This window comes from Camelus dromedarius, chromosome 5 (assembly GCF_036321535.1).
Source record: "Camelus dromedarius isolate mCamDro1 chromosome 5, mCamDro1.pat, whole genome shotgun sequence".
NCBI classification, from domain to species: domain Eukaryota; kingdom Metazoa; phylum Chordata; class Mammalia; order Artiodactyla; family Camelidae; genus Camelus; species Camelus dromedarius.
The window spans coordinates 15,237,854-15,259,393 of record NC_087440.1 but is presented as its reverse complement, the minus strand read 5'-3'; the positions used below and the strand labels follow the sequence as shown (position 1 = coordinate 15,259,393).

The window sequence follows — 21,540 nt, the reverse complement described above, 5'->3', positions numbered from 1 at the left end:
TAAAATACATTTTTATACTAAAAAATGCTAACCATCATCTGACAATGCCAGTTTGCCACAAACTATCAATTTGTTTAAAAAAAAAAAAAAAAAGGAAATGCATTATCTGCAAAACGCGATAAAGTGAAATAAAACTGAGGTGTGCCTGTAACAGATGCAGTGAGACTTAAAGTTAAGTATAAGATGCTCTTGCCCCCCGTTCTTTCTCTCCTCACTTCCTTTAGTCCCTGCCCACACGTCATCTCATCGGAGAAGCCGCGCCCACTAATTCTCAAACACGCCCCGCTACCCGTTACAGTTCATCTCGTGGGTTACTGCTTTCCTCGGCAGTATCACTCGGTTGTCTGTCTCCTCCAGTTAAATGAACGCTCCGTGCCCCAGGGGCATTGTTGGTTGCCAGATCCCCAGCACCGAGATCTATATCTGGTACAATCTAGGCATCAACAAGTTTTGCTGAATGAATCTCTAAATTCTTGCCCCTGAAAGATGTATAATTGACTTAAGGGAGGTAGTCTCTTCCCCCAAAATGTTTGGGCTTTGGACATATTATTCTGATTAGAGAGGCAGAATTCAACAGATTGATGTCATAATTAGCTGTGAGGTGGGTGAGGACCTTTTCCACAGCAATTTCGGTTAGTGTCATTATTGAATTTTTTTCACATTAGTATTCCATCTGGTCCTAAAGATTGCATGCCTCCCTATTAAAACTCTGAAGTCTATATAGGGCCCTTCTGTTTGGCTTTTCTCCTCTGTCTTAAAGGCAGTCCCTTGTCAGAAGTCTCCTAGGGAGGGCATGTTATTTCTATTAGTTCTAATGGGAGCCACCTTGGACTTGAAGAAAATAAGTATGCTTGTGTATAGTTCTTTTAGGCTTACTCACACATACAGACACTTCCACCTTTCCTTTTTATTAATGTTGTCTTGGATGCTGGAAAACAAAGACAGTTTGATTGGGGTTTTATATTGTCAAAATATTTTATGATGTGGTGTATAGTTCATGGATAACCTCTAATCTAGCAGTGGATTTGGAGTTTCTGTTGGCCCTTGCTTTACCCCATCCCTGAATTCTGGTTTGTCTGGAAAATACTTATAAGTATTTGTCGTAAATGCTCAAAGTCTCAAAAAACCTAAAGATTTTTTTAAATGATATAATCTTAAGTATAGAAAATGCTAAGGATAAAAAATCTGTTAAAAGTAATCAATGAATTGAGCGAAGTGTTAGGATACCAAGCCAACACACAAAAATCATTTCCATTTCTATTCACTAATAATGAACAATCTGAAAAGGAAATTACAAAAAAAAATCCATTTACAATAGCATAAAAAAGAATGAAATACTTAGGAATTAACTTAAGCAAGGAGGTGAAAGGCTTGTATAATGAAAACTACAAAACATTGCTGAAAGAAATTAAGGAAGACATAAATAAGTGGAAACACATCCCTTGTTCATCGTTTGGAAGAATTAACATTGTTTAAAGGTCACTACTACCCAAGGCAATCTACAGATTCAATACAATCTCTATCAAAACCACAATGATGGTTTTAGCAATAATAGAAAAACCCATCCTAAAGTTCATATGGAATCTCAAGGGACCCCAGATAGCCAAATCAATCTTGAAAGAGAGGAACAAAATAGGAGGACTTAACAATTCCTAATTTTAAAATTTATTATAAAGCTTTACACAAAACAATGTGGTACCAACATAAAGTACCAATTGAATAGAATGGACAGCCCAGGGAAAAAACCTTGCATATGTGGGCAAATGATTTTTGACAAGGATGCCAAGACCATTCAATAGGGAAAGGATAGTCTTTTCAACAAATGGTTCTGGGAAATCTGAATATCCACATACAAATGAATGAAGCTGGATCCTTACCTAACACCATATACGAAAGTTAACTCAAGATAGATCAAAGACCTAAATTTAATACCTAAAACAATACAATGTTTGGAAGAAAACATAGGCTAAAACTACACACTGGATTTGGCAATGATTTCTTTAATATTGACACTGAAGGCAGAGGCAACAAGAGAAAAAAACGGACAAAGTGTACTTTATGAAAATTTTAAAATTCTGTCCCTCAAAAGACACTATCAACAGAGTAAAATGGAAACTACAGAATGGGAGAAAATATTTTCAAATCACATATCTGATAAGGGTTTAATATCTGGAATATGTAGAGAACTCCTAAAACTCAACAACAACAACAACAAAATAAACAACTGATTCAAAAATTGGCAAAGGACTTGAATAGGCATTTCCCCAAAGAAGATATACAAATGGCCAATAAGTACATGAAAAGATTCTCAGCCTCACTAATCATTAGGAAAATGCAAATCAAACTATAAACTACAACCACTTCATACCCATTAGAATGATTACTATCAAAAAAAAAAAAAAACACAAAAAACAGGATAGCACATTGTAATGAGGATGTAGAGAAATTGAAACCCTTGTGCACTGTTGGTGTGAAGGTAAATTGGTACAGCTGCTGTGCAAAACAGTATGGCAATTCCTTAAAAATTTTAAAATAAAATTACCATACAATTCAGCAATCTCACTTCTGGGTATATACCCTAAAGAATTGAAAGCAAGTTTTCAAAGAGATATTTGTATATCCATGTTCATAGCAGCATTATTCACAATAGCTAAAATGTGGATGGGTGAATGGATAAGCAAAGTGTGTTATATACATGCAATGGAATATTATACAGCCTTAAAAAGGAAAGAAATTCTGCAGTACACTACAACATGGGTGAACCTTGAGGACATCATGTTAAGTGAAATAGTCAATCACAAAAAGACAAATACTGTATGATTCCACTTATATGAGGTACTTAGAGTAGTCAAAATCATAGAGACAGAAAGTAGAATGGTGGTTGCTGGGGGCTAGGGGAAGGGTTGGTTAGGGAGTTCAATGGGTATAGAGTTTCAGTTTTACAAGATGAAAAGATTATGGATATGGTGATGGTTGCACAACATGATGTATGTACTTAGTACCACTGAACTGTATAGATAAAATAGTTACAATAGTAGATTTTACTTTATGTATATTTTAAGCACAATTTTTTAAAAAATCACAATAGGAAACTCAGATTCTACAGATTTAAAGGGAGCTTAAAGAAAGATTGTATCAAAAGGACTTCTCAAAAGTGGATATAAACTAGAACCAATGGTGGGAGTCTCTGAGTCAATGTAATCAGAAATTCTCCCACCCTTAGAGCTGCTGAAATAGTCTGGTCCTGGAGCGGCTGACACTACCAGCAGCCCCCAGGCACTGGGTGTCAGGGAGGCAACTCCTGCCCTAGCTGAGCATATGAACCAAATGCACCCATTCACAGACATGGCAGGGTTCATCACGAGAATCTGGGGCAATGCCGAGAAGGTGGAGGCCACTATGCTTCTCCTCCCTCGTCTTAACTACATTCCATAGCTCCCTTGGTAGAGCAGAGGACTAGGGAGGAATGCGCCCAGCCACCTTAGGGCAGGAGTTCAGCTCAAGGGACTTCATGGAGTACTTAAGAGCAAGGACTCTGGAGGCAGCAGACCTGAACTATGACTCCACCAGTTGAGCAGGATGGTAAGTCACTCTAAATCTCAATTTCCCATTAACTGACCAGGGAAGCAATAGGACCTACTTCATAGGAGGCTGCGAAGACAAAATGATGTATGTAAAGCTTATAGCAAAGTACCTGACATTTAGTAAATAACCAACAAACAGTAGCCAATATTATCATTTTTAGGGCCTTAGAATGTGTGGTTCATAGTAAGTGCTCCATACATATCACTGAATGAATCAATGGAATGCATGAAGGAAGAAAAAAAACATTCAAATTAGTTAATCACCCTCATCTAAGCTTGAGTGGGAGATCGACAGCAAAGCTACTGGCTTGGGCGATTTTACAGTATTATTGGGGAATATTCTTTACTCAATTTACTTGTCTTCCATTGTTATATTTGGGCCTTAGCATCCAGAGGACCTATTTATAATGAAAGGCCAGTCTGGTTCATTCCCTGCAGTGTACAGTTATCAACCCCAATTTTGTGTAATTGCCCAAGAAACAATGTCATTCAGGAAAAAAAGTATTTATTGGGACAAGATATTGCTACAGCTGAATGTTTCTCTACTGTAGTCAGGGAGTGAAGCTAAAGAAAGCAGTCTAAATGAGGCTTTGTACTGCTTGCAGGGAGTGTGACCTGGGTGGGGGGCAGAGAAGGAGAAAAAGGGAATCAGAAAAGTTCCAGGTGCCATACCTAGGAGTCATGATATTTGGAGGGGGAAATAAGATAGATAAGAATCTTGAGACAGCTGAACACTCAACTTGCCTCCCTAGTGTGGTCTGCCTTCCCTCCAAAATTAGATAACCTCTGTGGTCCTACCCTAGCCTAAAATTTCTGTCTCTGCATCACCCCTATTCTAAAAGCAAGCAGCACAGAAGAAAGAGTGACCAGTTTGACCTGTAGGGGCCAGAACAGGGGTAGGCCAGGGGAAAGAGGAACAGAGAGCATAATCAGGGAAGGTTTGCCAGAGAAGGTGAGTTTTGAAGGATGCAGAGTTGTTTTCCAGCCATAGAGGGAAACAAAGGCTTAATGGTTAGCTGCAACAGCATGTACAGAGCTGTGGAATGAAGGATCTGACACACTGGAAACTGCAAACAGTGTGGCAGGAGGTGAGACTGATTAGCTGAGCCAGGGAGCAAGAATTTTACTGTGCTGGGACTCAGATGTGAATGTGATAAAGTACCATGAAAGGGCCTGAGAGTGATGTGGGGGTTTTTGAGGTAGTTTTGAGATAGTGATGTGGTTTTTAAGATAGTTCCTTGGACTACACTGGAGGCAGAAAGACCTCTTCTGTAAAGCAGAGAGGTTGTTTCACCCTTTCACTCCTATCAGTGGGTGCCTTCTTTTCTCCTTGGGGAGCCAAGCAGAGGTATAGCATATTAGATGTTAAGAACATGGACTCAGGAATTACCCTAAGATGATGAATAGCTTCTGCCCTTTCACCTCTTACAAGTCTCCCAAAAACAAGGAGGACAAGAAGAAGATACGCAAGTTCCATTGCCTTGGAAACTGAGACACTGCAGCCATACATGCTGAAGGGTAAAGGCCACCACAAGAGCAGGGCTGACGGGCATGAAACGTGAGAGGCAGTTAACAAGAAGGAAGCCAAATGACTTCTTGACAGCTGAGAAGCTGGAGGCGCCAGATACAACTGAAGATGGGATGAGGTGCTAGGCTTCAAAACAGGAGGATTTTTGGAAGTCTGTGTATGAAACAGGTAGATCTGCTGTACCTCTCTCCCACTCCTGTAACAGGAGACAGGAGGCTTATTCTCTGGAGAAGACCTAGAGAAACTTTGAACTCAAGGACCCCAAGAGGGGAGGTTGGGAGGGGTGAAGCACTGAGAGCAGAGATTGAGTAACTGTGTACTTACCAGAGAGACTTCCCAGCTCCCCTCCCCTGCACAGTTTTCAGAACTCCAATAGCCATTTTATGCTCACAGGCAAGAGATCGGAGAAGGGTTACTCTTAGGAAGACCTAAACTTTAGCAGAAAAGAGACTACACTGCCGCATCATGAGACATTGCAGTCCACCTGGTCACAGCCCCTCCCCACCATACAAAGCTGCTCAAACATCTTTGTGTTGCCTTAATCCTAAATATGAACAGACACCTAAAGAAAGCCTCTAACAGGAAAGATCATTTTTTAAAAAGAAGCAGAATTCCAGAAAACTAAAGTTAATATTCTCAGAGATAATAGAGGAGATATTATATCCATAAAACAGAAATAGTATGCTACCTCTCCCTCAAAAAACAGAATAAGACCTCCAGAAAAATAAACATATGATTTAAAAATTACTTAATCCATAGAAAGGTTGGAAGATAAAGTTGAGAAATCTTACAGAAAGTTGGAGAAAAGTTAAAGCAGTGGACATGAAAGGAGACAAAATAAGGAAATCAGAGGATCAATCCAAAAGATCTGGTATCTGATTAACAGGAAATTGGGGAAAGAACAGTGAAAATGGAGACGAGAAAATTATTAAAAAACTAATACAAGAAAACTTGCCAGAACTGAAGGCCATACTGAAAGGGCCAATTGAGTACCCAATGAAATGAGTGTAATTTTTTTTTTTAATTTTTAGCTAGGCTATGATGTGATTTAAGGCTACCAAAAAGAGAAAGAGAAAGAAAAGATTCTATAAGAATAACATTTGACTTGCCAACAGCAACATTCAAGATGGAAGACACAAGGAGCAGTGCCTTCAAAATCTAAGTAGACATTATTGCCTAGCTAGAATTTTAATATCCAACCAAATTATCAATCAAGTATATTATAAGAATATTTTCAGACATTCAAAGTTTCAAAAAAAACTTACCTCCTGTATACCCTCCTTAAGGAATTTCCTAGAGAAAGTACTCCATCCAAACAGGAGAGTAAAAAAAGAAAGAGGAAGACACGGGATCCAGGAAAGAGAAGTGAAGGGTATTTCCAGGCCTGGAGAACAAACAGTCCAGACTGGAGCAAAAGGATATAAGGAAGAAAAATGAAAAAAGGAAATTATACCACCCGACAAATTTCACCACGAGGAACATTGTATTTAGAGGCCGTCGGAAGGTGAGGAAAGAACTGCAAATAGAAACTATGAAAATGAAGCAAATGGCCAGGGAGGCAGTTGATCCCAAGAAAAACAAACAATTGTTCAAGAATTTGTTCATAGTATATTACTTAGCTCATTAGTGGGGGATTAGGTGCAAAATAATGTGAACACAGAATGTTGGCTTAACCAAAAATTGTGATGTTGGGAAAATGGAAAAGAGCTTAATCCCTAGCCAGCACAACAGGAAATTAATAAATAATGTCTAAGAATGATTAATCAAAAGATAGTGATATAAGCATTTAATTGAGAAATAGATAAGAAGAAACAGCTGCAAGGGTTAAGTGTCTGCCTCGGGTGGTAGGCTGGAGGCAAAGGATGTAGACAAATACGTGGAATAACAGCTTTCGTCATTTAAAAGCTTTCAGGACTATTTGATTCTTAAACTGCATGTGTCATCTTTTTAACTAAAGAAAAATGTGCTCTCTGAAGTCACGTAGATTTGGATTTGAATTCTGGAGCCGCTGTGTTGCTACCTGTGATCTTGGATAAATTATTTCAAGCCTCTCAAGGCTCTGTTTCCTCAACTGATTACCTCTCACATTTTGGTAGGGTTCCTTAAGACCTTAAGTAAGATAATGCAAGGCAATTGCCTGATACAGCAAAGCCCTCGATAAAAGTCCTTCTGCTGACTCTGATTAGCTGGTGCCCTGTACCCTCTCTGGACACCCTGACCTCTCACCCTTCATCAGTCCTTCAGTCCTGGTGTGGATTAAAGTCCCCTAGGTGTGTTTGCATATTGCACCTCACCTCTAATGTGGAATAGAATGTTCGATCTTTGTTAAAGAAAACTGAGCAGGTCACCCTTGACCTAAAATACAGCTCCTTTGAGGAGTGGCTTTGATGAGGAGGAAACACTGTTTTTCCTTTTGGAAAACACCAGTACTTTCAGCCTCTGGTGAGCAAAAGCTTAGGTGAGAACCAGACATCTCAGAAGGCTCCAGGATCTCCCAGTTTGTGTCCAGAAACATTTCCAGCCTAGAGCCTTAATCCCTTCTGCTGGTATAATAAGATCCCTCAGTTCATGATGAAAACTGAGCCAATGATATCATAACTCTGAGCCCAGCTCCCTGCCACCCACAGGTGACAGCTGCACCTGTGAGGCTGGCCCGCCTCCCGCACACCCAGGGCACTGCAGCCTCCTTCACCCTAGAGTCCTGCGCTGCTGTTGATGTGCTGGCCATTAACGGTTGAACCAGGACATTGATGGTTTCCTGGTGGAAGTTATTTCTTTTCTTAGTGCAGGGTTTGCACTCTATGCAAAGCACAGGTCCAGGCACCGTGGATGATACAGAGAGAGATGTGGCCTCAAAGAGTTTATAGTCTAATGGGAGAGACAGATGTTCAGCACCCATTAGACCAGTAAATGAACTGAGAGGGTAATTACAGGCTGTGTATAGAAGAGGCAAGGTCTTGGGTTTACGCACTGGAATGCTCTTCAGAGCTTCACATGCAGGCCTGAGAAAGGTTAGCCCTGGGTTGCTTTTAAGCAAGAGTAATCATTCCACAAATACTCGTGATGTTTTATTCTCAGAGTGGCAGTGAGGGACAGCAGTGTTAGGGCGAGGATGATCTCTAGAAAGCCGACAATCCTTGCTAAGGAGAGCAATGTCTTGTGGACAGCATGACCCTTTAAATCATTATCCAAACAGAGACATTTGAGAGTGAAAGAAGTGTAGTTAATAAGCACATCAGGCCAAAGGGCATAAACCAGGACCAGCCCAGGCAAAGCAGCTATATGGTCTCCTGACCTATAGGTATTTGGTAATCATAAAAGGGAATCGATTCAGCGACCTAACAACCGACGAAGCTGACAAATAGGTTCCCACTCAGAATGAATAGGTTCATGCAGGTCCGAAAGGCTTCTCAGATAAGTCTCCCGAGCACTCTGGTTAAGAACCATTGGCATGAAGCCCCTATTCTCTCTCTCTACACATTTTTTCCTCAAAAAGACTTGCAGAAGGGGCAGTTTTTCCTAGTGATAAATATCTGTCCACCCCTCTGGTTCAGACTCCTGAAAGAACGTCACTATCTCAGTTTTGACCAAGGAGCTACTTCAAAATCTTAAAAATAAATGCATACACACTGTCCACCCCTCTTGGCTCCTCCCACTTGGAAAGCGAGTCAAGGCTTGTTTGGTTTGGTCTTTAACTACAGTATCAAAGGTCCTCCCCTTGTCAGAGAACCGCCAGCCTTTCTCTGAAACTCAGTTGTTTTCTTGCTGCTGTTGCTTTTCCAAAATCACTTACTCCAAGATCACTTCACAGTGATTTCACAGAGTAGGAAACAATGTAGAAAATGTTATTTAGAGCATTTGTTTTTTTAAGCAAATTGCTATTCCAGCAAAAAAAAAAAAAAAAAAAAGTCACATTTCCCAGGAGAGGCAATTCCTAGTTACCTGGCACCTCTACCCCGTTCCTGTCTTCTGTTAGAGTAAAGGTCATCAAGGCACAGATTTTGCGAGTTAAAATTATACTTATTTACCTGCACCTCCCACCAGGCTGTGACCTCCTAACGTCACATCAATTGCCTTATTAATATAAAATATTGTTAAAATCACCCTAGGTTTGGACATATTTGGACGTATAGGTAGGGCCTCATAAATGTGGTTGAATGGAAAGTGGCCGGTCCTCATCCACCTCTCTTGGTGATATGAGCTCTCCTTTCAGTTCTTCTACTCAAAACAGTTTTTCCTTTGTGATTTTTATTTATAGCAAAGTATAGTCCTCCCAGGCCACCTGAGGCAACTGGGAGTCAGCTTCCTCCCTCTCTTCCCCTTCCCAGCCCACTGGGACAGTTCTCCCTGGTCTTGTGGCCTCTGGGTCTGTCTGTTAAATGAATGCGTGATCCAGAGTCTTCTTCCCCAGTCCCGCCAGGCCCTAATGTGAATGCTCTTCAGTGACGCGTGGAAAATGATTCTCTCTCTCTCCCTGGACTGTGATCCCATTTTCCTGTTCATTGTCAAAGGAAGATGGTTACTTCCAATTGCACAGTCTCTGACAGACTTTCCTGTGGGGCCCTCCTTTCTGGCAACTCACTCGGATGTACCAGCCTCATCAAGAAAACAATACATGATTCAAGCTTCAGGCTGGCTATGGAGTCAATGTTGGCGTCACTGAGTTCCATCAAACTGTCTCACCTTGCCTCTTAAAATTCAAAATGGGAGAATCCAAGTCTTTCAGCTGTTAGATCAGAGTTCCTGCTGTCAGCCCATATTGTGTGTGTCGGGATGTGTGTGGGTGACAGAAAAGGCATGCACTAAGGTGAAATCATCACCAACATAAATACGTAGAAACATAAAGGACATTGTTAATACGTAAGTACGGGCTCCCAAGATGTTTCAATTTGGTCTCTTCTCCCTCCTGCTACAGAGACCAAACGATCGTGACCATAAAGTGAGAGCGGCATTGGGGAATGGCTTGCGAGGAGATGTGTGGAGAGAATTCATCAAGAGGTTTGGAGACATCCATGTGTATGAGTTCTATGCTTCCACTGAAGGCAATATCGGATTTATAAATTACACGAGAAAAATTGGTGCTATTGGAAGAGTAAACTACCTTCAGAGAGTAAGTACATTCAAAATGAGGGCACCTTGGCCAGCTTTGCAGATTTCTTAAAAGCTATATCCTGATGATGTCATTATCAGAATTTCAAGCTGCCTCAGAGCCATGGACCGGCCATATCGCTGAGAGAGGTTTTGCTCATTCTCTATGACAGCGACCTAAAAATGACAGGGTCCTCTACTTTTAAAATCTTAATTTCTATTAATCACAACCCATGATGCCTCTGCCATGTATGAGAACATGCGTAACAGCTTTATTTTTAAGTCTAAAACTAGAAACAATCCAAATGTCCATGAATAGGAGAGTAGATAAATAAACCACGGTATATGCATGCCAGGAAAGTTAAGCAGCAATCTAAAGTAAACCACTGACACAAGCACCAACGTGGAGGGAAAGGAGATCACAGACATTATGCTGAGTGAAAGCAACAGATACAAAGGCATGTATGTATTTCATTTATTTGATGCTTAAGGCTACTTGATGGTGACAAAAGTCAGAATACTGGTTAACTTGACAGAAAGGGACAAAAGGAGTCTTCTTAAGGTAATAAAAATGTCTAACGTCTTGATCTGGAGAGTAGTTACCTAGGCATATGTGTGTGTAAAAATTCATCAAGCTGTACACTTAAGATATGTGCACTTTATATACTGTATGAATGCTACACCATAACAAAAAAGAAAAATTTGTGAAAGAATGTGTGCTCACAATGATCTATTTTAATTTTGCTAGAAAATCATAACGTATGAACTAATTAAATATGATGTGGAGAAAGATGAGCCCGTCCGAGATGGAAATGGATATTGTATCAAAGTTCCAAAAGGTACAGTGGATTTTTGTTCAGTTAGCCTGTCCCTTTTCTTACCCTGACAAAATGACTCTTAAGAACTAGCATATCATTGCTAAAGTGAACACATGGTACAGTTGATCAGAGTGCGGGGTGGAGGGTAGGTGTGGTGTGTGGGGAAGAAGTTTATTATCTCACTCTTGGAAATAGTTACAGAAATCCCAAGAGGTAATAATTTACCACTGCATGTAATATAATTATCATTTGAAACCTAACTTAACAACTTCTTGATTGGGAGGTAAGCATTATACAGAAAGGGATGTGTAATTATAGTTGCAAAACTGTAGTTAGCCATCAGGGGTCTTTACCTTTAAGCTTAAACTACTACGCATTTGTCTAATTTTGTGTCTAAACCATTATTCAGTAAAAGATTAGTACTAAAAGAATTACAAATGTGCGGTCATAGAGAATAATGTACCGTGTGTGTGCATGGTGTATATATGTGTGTGTATATATATGAAATGTATATAGAAATACATGTACATATGCATGAAAATGACACTTCCTGCAGCCAGCTTGTTGCCAGTCGGTTGTATGGCATCCGTTTTAAGGAAGGTTAACAAAAAAATCTGTCTACTTCTAGCACATAAAATAACAATTTACCTTCTTCTGTCATAGGGGAAGCCGGACTCCTGGTCTGCAAAATCACACAACTTACACCATTTGCTGGCTATGCTGGAGGAAAGACTCAGACAGAGAAGAAAAAACTGAGAGATGTCTTTGAGAAAGGAGACATCTATTTCAACACTGGAGACCTCTTAATAATTGACCATGAAAATTTTGTCTACTTCCACGACAGAGTTGGAGATACATTCCGGTTGGTTTCTCTGAATTACTGAGCCAAAAACAAACACATGCACAATTTGGCTTACTCCTAAATTAGAATCTCATTCCACTTTAGTTATGGTGCTCCATTCCTTCTCTCTATTTGGCATGTCAATTCAACCTCCTGTATTCCCAGAAAATAAGGAGCCAAATACATGGGGTGTCACTCGGCAATGCACAGTTAACTTGGTTGAACAATACCAGATGAGAACAGGAGAGAAACCCTGTGCCTGATTTGGGGCACCTCCGTAACTCAGTCTGTCCAATTCCTCTCATTTACCTTCAGTTAGTAGCCGTCACTCAGGACAGCCAGGGATTTTCACACTGCTTCCAATCATGAGGCTTTTCTTCAGATAAAATCAAATGCAAATTAATGTGAAACTGATCTAGTTGAAGAGGAGGCGAGGGGTTCTGAGCCCCACCTGCTCCCCTCCCTCCCATTCTCCATCCCCAGCCAGATGGTTCCCCACAGCACTCCCACGTCAGCACAATGGAGTTTGAAAGCCATTGCAATAGACCGTGAAATTAATTCTCAGCAACAGCAGGGTCATCTAGCCTCATGACCTTTTGTTTAATCAGCTTCCTTCCTTGTAAACTCCCCGAGGCCAGGCCCTGTGTCTGCTGTTCACCGCCCCCTCCAGCACCTAGCACGGTGCCTGACGCACAGGAGTGCTTTTGGCGTGCATGAGTAAGGAAGAGATGGAAGGATGGAAGTTGTCTGGCTGTAGTAGAAAAAGCATAGATATGAATGTGAGAACTGAGCTCCCAGGCCAGCCTCTCCCCTTAAGCCGCTGTGTTACCAAGGCAGGTACCCTTTTTCCACCTCGATCCCTTCACCCATGAAACTATGGGTCCCGATGACCCTCAGGGTTCCTTCCAACTCTAATATTTCATGACTCAGGATCCATATCATTATTTTATGCCACCTTCATGTTACTGAAAAGATACTTCTGGGAGATCTAAAAAAAATTGTCAATGTAACACAAAATTTAACACTATTAAGTGGAAAAGTATCACCTAGTTGGACACTGACATTAGTTTCCCTGCAAATAAAGTATAGTATTTTTTGATTTAAAGTTTTTTCCTTGCCCTGAGACCCTGAAATACAAGTATGAAGTTCTATTTAATAGAAATTCACTAACTGAATTAAATAGCAACCAAAGTTAGTGAATGAGGGAAGTGAGAGACCTAAACACAGCAAAAAGTCATTGAGATGTATTTTTGATTTCCAGTGCCTTTCTTAGGCCAAGCCTGTATTTCAAACATCACTTTGTGTATGATGTTTCACATAGTGAGATTAAAATTCCACATATTATTTAGGTCCATGCCTTTGTCTTTTATGCCTCAAGCAGGATGCCTCTCCCATGACTAAGTTGGAGAGTTTGGGGGCCAAAAGTAAGGAAGCAGAATGCAGCCACGCGATAGAGGAAATTTCTGGAGGAAATATCTGCAGTCAGTACAGCCTGGGCCAGAGACCACCAGTGACCTCTGCTAACCTTGCCTTTTCTTCTAGGTGGAAAGGGGAAAATGTGGCCACCACTGAAGTCGCTGACATAGTAGGACTGGTTGATTTTGTGGAAGAAGTGAATGTTTATGGAGTGTCAGTGCCAGGTATGCACAAGATATTATAAATCAGTGCCAAAACTCACATGGTAACCGAACAGAATTTCAACCGCAAGGCAAAGTTTGTCATCGCTTTCTCCTGCCAGCTGGAAAAGCAAACCACTCTTTCCCAGCCACCTGGGAGCAAGGGGCTTATGTCTGGTCTGTGTGCCATTATAAATTAGCCAAGTCAGTACATCTGAACCCGGCCTTCCTCTGTGGTTCAGTTCTCCAGCTGTTTGGGGCTCTCAAGCAAGCCAGATCTCTCTGAGATGCAGGGTCCATGCTGCGTTTGGCATGCCTCAAGGAAAGATTTGTCACACTTGGTAGCTTGGAAATGGTATCCTGGCCTCTGAACTGGGAGGCACCATTAAGAGCTGGTGCAGTTGCTAGGAGAAAAAGCCAGGAAGGAGCTGATTTTTTCCAGACTCTTCTTTTAAAGCAGCTCCCTGACCCTAGCACACCACGCTGAGTTTCAGAATCATCCCACAGAGAGATGGCATCCAGCCTTCGTCTGCAGATCTGCTCCTGCCAGCAGAGTGCAGAGCGTGAGGTCTGACTTTGGGTACTGGCTCCAGCACCTGCTGGCTGTTTGACTTCAGGCAAGTCACTCAGTTAGCGAGTCACTTCACCCTGCAGTGAAGATTGTCAAGAGAACGAATTCATTTTCATTACATAAGTGCTAAGTGTATAGTTACCAGATATAGACATGAGGGTTGTCCTGAAAAGAAATCATTTTAATTAGAGATGCCAGAGAGGATTAAAACCCACAAATCACTGTCCAAATATAAGTTACTAGGGATGTTAACATTCCCAAGAACTCAGCATCTGGGATTCTCATCTATATTCAAAATGGAAATCCAAAAGTCTCTTTGTTGTGAGCTATGATGATTTCAGATGACCATGTGCTGTCCTTTTGTTTTTTTAAAGACTATTTGAGGCTTCTTCCTCTCCCACCCTGTGACCATGACAGGAGAGGCAGTGTAGCCACATCTCAGGTCTGAGTCTGAGGGGTGCAGAATACTTCTCATGTTGGACTTAGGCAGAACCTTGTCGTGGCTGTCAGCCATCGCGCCATGATGGGCTCTCACAGACCCCACTTAGAATGTGCATGCACTTCTAAATTTTAAACAGGTAACAATACAAAAGAATGCGTAGGAGAAGGTAAGAGAATCTGGGAGATGGAATGGAAAGACCTAATCCAGTGCTGTTCAAACTGGGGCCCCTGCACCAGCACTGGCATCATCCCCTGGGAGCTTGTTAAAAATTTGGTATTTTTCTGTTAGAAATGCCCACCCCAGACCAACAAAATCAGAATCTTCTGGGGTGGAGCCCAGGGAGCTGTTAACAAGCCCTCCAATGATTCTTAAAAACACTGAAGTCTGGTTTGCTGGTGATGAAAATGTTCTCGAACTAAATAGTGGTGATAGTTGCACAACACTGTGAATGCCACTGAATTGTACACTTTAAAACAGTTGAAATGATGAATTGCATGTTTTGCCACAATTTTTTAAAAACACTATAGTTTGAGAAGCACGGAGGCCTAGTGGTTCTGAAAATCTAGCCAACTATCAGAATCTTTTGGGAAACTTTTTAAAGCCCAGATGGTTCTAGTGGATCAGAACCTCTGGGGTTTGGGACTCAATCTTTGTGGGTTTTTTTAAATTTCCAAGTGGATCTAACAACCAGTAAAGTTTAGGAGCCACTGATACAGAACAAAGAAGAAGAGATTAATGAGTTTCAGATGATTGGAAGACTGTCAGGTAGAACAGGGAGCAGGCGTGCTCATGTCGCTCTAGTGAGCAGAATGAAAACGGAATGGTTGAAATGACCAAGTTGCAAATGTTAGCCTGAGAACTCCCCTGTAACCAGAGGGACCAACAACAGAATGAGCTGTCTCCTGAGGCAGACAATGTCCCACCGACTGGGGCGTGTACAGAGGCTGGATGTCCACCTAGGACCTTGTGAGAATTCTTGAAGAGACGCACTGTAAAGTCTCTCCTAGCTTTCAGGTTCTGTGACTCTCAGTGGCACACTTACTGATGGCTAGCTTCCCATGCCCAGAGACCAGACCCATTTCAGCCTAGAAGCGCAGCAAGTCTACCTGGAATAAGGCGTCAGTGCACCGGGGTGATTCTCAGTTCCAGAGAGCTGAGCAAGGTCTTCACAGATCTCAGCTTTGGGCCAAGAGGGAACTTCTAGGTTTGGGCCTAGAATAGAGATGACTTTTTCTGGGTGTCACACCAGAACTGCCCAACCACTCTGTAGAATTTTATATTATCAATAGAACTATCCGCAGTGATGGAAATGTTCTGTATGTGCATTCTCCAGTAGGGTAACTGATAGCCACCATATGGCTACTGAGCACTCAAAATGTGGATAGTCCGACTGAGAAATTGAATTTTTCATTTTATTTAATTATAATTAATTTTAATAGTTACACGTGATTGGTTGGCCACCCTACTGGACACTGCAGGTCTGGAGAACCCCTGGCTGGAACTGCTGCAGACAGAAACCTTCCCCCAGGAGCTGAGCTACCCCCAAACCAACCTCTGGGAGCCAGGGCAAGGGCCTGAGACCCAACAGCCCCATTTGCCTCTCAGCTGGGCATTGCCTCTGCCAGAGCGAGAAGCAAGGAGCCAGTTGATGCCAAAGATTTCTGTTGCATCAGCCACTGCCTTAACTCCAAAAGGAGCTTATTGGAGACATTCACGATTCCTGAGACAGGTGCCCCTGAGACAGCTACCAGGGGCCCCTAGAGAAAGAGGGTTGGTGCCCTACCCCAACTCCTTCAGCTAAGAGGCAAATCAAATGAGGACAGCTTTCCTTTCTTAAAATGTTTCCTCTTGTTTTCTGCTGCCTTTAAAGTTATGGGTAAACACACAATCACCATGGGAGAGATTTTGAAAGCTGGGGCCCAGGTGACAACGGGCGGCTCCTTCCCCATCTCTAATTACAGTTAAGTAGGTCAGGGAAGTAGACCTGGACTCCCACTGGGTCTGTTAGATCAGGTAGAAGCTATATTGATACACGTAATTACCACTGTCCCCACAAGAAAACAATGGTAATTGTCCTAAGCACATCTCCACTTACAGCCCTGCCTGCTGGGGAGGAAAGGGCTGTTAGGATGTTTTCTGTGTGGAGAGCACAACCTCTCAGGACCAGCTGGGGAGGGCACACACAGCTCACCCCAGATCTCGCCTGCACCCTCCCGTCACGCAGCTTCTCTGAAATGCAGCGAGGCAAAGCTACTAGGAACCATGATTAAATAAGTAAGTCTCAAAGGTGATGTTTCTGCCTGGAAGTGCAACAGACCTAACACAGCAGCCCAAAGAACAACCTAAGGTCAGTTATTTGTGACAGTGGATCAAGGATGGTTCACTGAAGTAAAAAAAAAATTTTTTTTCCCTTTACCCACAAGTTCAACCTGTTTCCCATTCGGGTATTTACAGCTAGGCTGCCAAGAAGGATGATAGCGACACACACAGGACCTGCAGCCAGCCTGCTTCGCTTCCGTTTCTGGCCCCACCTAGTATCTGCTGCTTGAACTTGAACCAGTCTTTTAGCGTCTCTAAGCCTCAGTTTCGTCATCTGTAAAATGGAGATAACATTTGTACCTCTTCATAAGGTCGTTGTGAGGGTTAAATGAGATAGCACGGGAAAAAAAAAACACACTTAGTTAAGGGCCTGGCGTATAAAAAAGATTCACTAGCCTAAAACTGCTGTTGTGTTGTTGTGGTCATACTCACTCTAGAATAACTTCAACATTTATTTGAAATAGAAATTCCTGCTATCCAAAAGAAACCCATGCCGAAATGTTGTCCCAGTTCACTGTTCTTTGAACTAGCAAAGTATCATAAATAAATAGCTACAGCACATCTAATTTTTTTTCTCACTTGATCTCTAGGTCACGAGGGTCGAATTGGCATGGCCTCAATCAAGATGAAGGAAGGTCATGAATTTGATGGAAGGAAACTCTTTAAGCATGTGGCTGATTACCTGCCCAGTTATGCAAGACCCCGGTTTCTAAGAATACAGGTGAGACCTCTCGTTATCAAGCTCAGTTATCCTCTCTCCAAGATCCCTGCCTTTTAGGGAACAACACTCCTTCTACCACAGCAACCACATGAGTCAAATTTTCAGTACCGTTTTCAGGTAGCTCAATAGGGAAGCAGAAATATCAGAAAATATAGCTAACTAAAACCAAATCCTAATTCCTTTCTCCATAAAATGACAGGCAGTTCATTCAGCAACAGTGTTAGCAAATAACTCACAAAGTCTGTTTAATGAGGTATAAGAGACACATAAATTAGAAATGCTCCGACCCTCTTACTTGTTGTTTCCAGTCTTAAAGAATGGAAAAATCCACTGAAGTCCTGCACCTTTCGATGGCATGAAATTTAATTGGGCATCATTAGCCAGTAAGAACCACAAAAGGCTCAGCTATCACCACTAGAGGGATTTTTGTTTTTCCTTCTGAAGCATCAACTCCTTAGTTTAACATGCTCAATTTTGGGCTTTGAGCTCTGTGATTCTGTAGCTAAAGACCTGATAAAATAGATGTTACATTACCAGATATTGCTGAGGTTATAGGGTTATTTCTGTTGATGTCCATCAGGCACCGACATTTGCTTTACTGTGGGATGGTTGAGAGACACGAAAATTGAAATATCCTCAGATTATCACCTATTAATTGAAGAAGAAACAAGTCTTTAGTTGAATGAACAAACAGCCTGAAAAAAAAAGTTGTCTGTGTGTAGCCCCACACCACCATCAATCAGGATTTTCCAGGAATACCTGAAACTCACCAGGCAACATACTCTTCTCCATATTCCACTGTCAGCAGCCCCTCTCATCCTGCAGGGGATCTCATGTCTAGGGATGGAAAATATTTCCACAAAGGGCCCCCTAGTGGAAATTTTGAGAACAGCATGTGTTGGTTTCACACAGAACTTGCTTTCCAACAGCTCTCAAATGAGCCAGAGATGCCAGTGGGTTGCCAGTCCCGCTGCCCCACACCTACCCCTTGCCCTGCACCCTAATGCATTTGCAAAATGCCACAACAATGTGGATTGTCTGGTGTTTTTCAGGACGCCATTGAGATCACTGGAACTTTTAAACACCGAAAAGTGACCCTCGTAGAGGAGGGATTTAACCCTGCCGTTATCAAAGATGCCTTGTATTTCTTGGATGACAAAGCAGAAATGTATGTGCCTATGACTGAGGACATTTACAACGCCATAAATAATGAAACTCTGAAACTCTAAATATCCCCAGGAGGATAACTTATAATGTATTTCCAGAAAGAAACCGAATGGACCTAGTAACCGCCACTTGATATAATCCAACTTTAATCTGATTGAAGATTGTGAGGTGTAGGTTTTTTATGCATACCAGTAAGGGAGACTTTAAAAAAATGAAACCTGAATCTTTGCAAGTGAAAAAGATGTAGAGATAATTATTTTTCAGTTTGTACCTACTGTTTGTATTTGCAAACTAAGCTTGTTTGGGGAAGGACGTTATGTTTTTAAATATGAAATAAAATAGATGAACACCAGCATATGAGACGACACTGTCTTTTTCCTGACTTGATTCAAAATGCAAACCCTGAGGCTGACAGCCTCACTGGTAACTTTTCACAGGTGTCCCACTTATAAGGATAATGGCAAAGAGTTGGGAGGTGAGGGGGTAGGTCACCAATGAACAACCCAATGGAAATCCAGCTCCAGTGTAAGGCCAACCCTCCCCACCTAAAAGCATCCTGCCCAGCGTCTACAGACGGCATTATCCAACAAGTGATAATGCCATCTGTAGTCTTTGAAGGAGCCTAAGTCTAGAGTTCAGAGTTAGATATATAAAAGGTGTTCAGTAAATATTTTTTAGTTATATCAAGGGTTGCAAACTCAAGTGTTTTCAGGATTCATGTTGGTAATGTGGCTGAGAAAAGCAGATCACAAATGAATGTGGAAAACTTGGGGACAGCCACTACACAGCTTCAGTCAGCTGACTACTGTCATGTGGCTATATAGTCCAGGTACTTCTGAGATCATCTGATTATTCAGAAAACAGAAATCCAGATACTTATGTGACTCTCCCAATTTTTCACATGGAAAGTCTCAATTTTTTGATAATTTCCATGCACCTCAAACAAAATGTATCTGTGCACCAGAGAAGTCCCAGCTGTCCAGCTAGCACCCTCAGTCCCACCTGCTCCTCAGGCCTGAGCCGGGTTCACTCCACAGCCAGGCTCTGGCCAGACAGCAGGGCCTTTGGTGTGGCACCGGAGGCCTGGGGAGTCTGCGGGGCTCTCTCAGACAGGCTCTTTGTCCTTCCCTCAGCTGCCACCCTTCCTGAGCAGGACCCCATGAGCTCTGTGTGGGTCAGTTACACGCAGAGTTCCAGGAGCAGGTCCTTGGTGGTGGCCCTCCAGACGACGTGTTCCTTCCTAGAGCTTGTCCTAGGCCACAGGCGCAGCATCATGGTCACTAAGCCCACGTCCAGAAAGTGTGACTCAAATTCACCCCAGCCTCCCAAAAAGAGGACACCCTCAGATGACCAGGAGCTGGAAAGGAGCCCTAATTCTCCCTCAACTGTGTTCCCCAAAAGCCCCAGGCAAACATATCCAGGGGTCCTCGATGACCTATGATGCGAACGGTGGTCTTCCCCAACCCCAAGACAGTACTAGAAATAGTTTTTAAACTCCATTCTTTTAGGTGACTCCTAAAAAACTCATAAGGAGAATCCCTGCCCCTGCTCATTATGGCCAACAATTAACATTTCCTGAGCACTTAATTTGCATAAAGGGCTCAGGGATGGCCTCAGGAAAACTCTGGATATCACTGCATCTTGGTGAATTTTGCCAATAATTTAGAATGGTTGTTGCTTGTGGGTCAGCATTTGGGAATTTTTGCAAAATTCTAGGTATCTCTTGCCTTTGCTTCATTAATCTCCCTATGAGAATTGCAACCCAGGTGATAGGAGATAGCACAGCCTTTTTTTTTTTTTGAGAGTACAACATTGTACAATTGTGTTTCTTGGAGTCTTGTTCAAGTGAATCGGGAAGTAAGCTGAGATTGTGTTAAAGCAGTGATGTTATTCTGTGTCACAAGGGTTATCTTTTCAGGGGAAAAGTCAGCACTTACATCATTAGCGAGAATATCAGAGTTCCAGTAAACAAAGCCTGCTGGGGCCTGTCTACCTCGGACACCCATCTTAGACTTCCCAGTTAGAAACTCAGAAACTCTCCCTCCCAGCCTGATGGCTTCCTCAGTCTCCTGCTTCCCCAAACCTCCGTGATTCAGGCCAGGAACCACAGCTTCATCAAGATGGCTAGAGGCACGGGCACCATCTTCTCAAGACCCGAGTTTGCATATGTGGAAACAAAAATAAGCCATTACCTGTGACAGATAATCAACTCTAAAAACTGATTTTTCTTTTAAAAGGGTCAGAAATTGTGCCCATAAAAACATCTGTTCAAATCATTTGAAAGTAAAAACAGATATTTTTTAAAATACGCTCATATCCATGTAAATCATTCACTAGGTCTCTGATTTCAAGCGTATTATGTGGGAACATATGATGAGCACATAGAATGCTACAAGCACCAAAATAATTTGGGGGTAAAACTAGGAAATGTCAGCATCTGCAATGGAAGCTAACGAGCATCAGAATAAAGATGGATCAGATTAGTCAGATGCTGTGACCGTTCCTAAGAGAGGAGCTGTTAAATATGTTGCTTGTTCATGCATCAGCTCCACAAGCATTTAGGGGGGCCCTGCTACAGAACGAGAGGTGAGCTCAGCACCAGTGTGCTGGAGTTTTCCAAGCCTCTATCTAAGAAGTCAGGTCAGGCCTTCAGGGGAAGCTGACTGCAAAGCCCCCTAGAAAGAGAGCCAGAGTCCTCTCTTTGTGTTTTAACTTTTTGAAAATAATTACTTTGTCATTACAGCTGGTGGAGCTGCATGAAGTCTGTAAATAAGCAGCTAACAGGAAAGGTGTCACTCAGCATCACTGTAGCACTGTTCAAGGGGAGGTGGGCTGACCGGCCAAC

General features: G+C 42.1%; 1 protein-coding gene across 1 annotated transcript in view; it reads left to right on the top strand.

The window, feature by feature from the left end:
- SLC27A2 (solute carrier family 27 member 2) overlaps positions 1-19,050 on the top strand; it is a 38,852-nt gene extending 19,802 nt beyond the window's left edge. The window contains exons 5-10 of the mRNA XM_010998459.3: positions 10,028-10,222; positions 10,949-11,039; positions 11,682-11,880; positions 13,402-13,499; positions 17,398-17,528; positions 18,581-19,050. Of these exons, the coding sequence (XP_010996761.1) occupies positions 10,028-10,222; positions 10,949-11,039; positions 11,682-11,880; positions 13,402-13,499; positions 17,398-17,528; positions 18,581-18,757 (891 nt within the window). The 3' untranslated portion in view covers positions 18,758-19,050. The remainder of the gene's footprint in view (positions 1-10,027; positions 10,223-10,948; positions 11,040-11,681; positions 11,881-13,401; positions 13,500-17,397; positions 17,529-18,580) is intronic.
- The last annotated feature ends 2,490 nt before the right edge of the window (positions 19,051-21,540 follow it).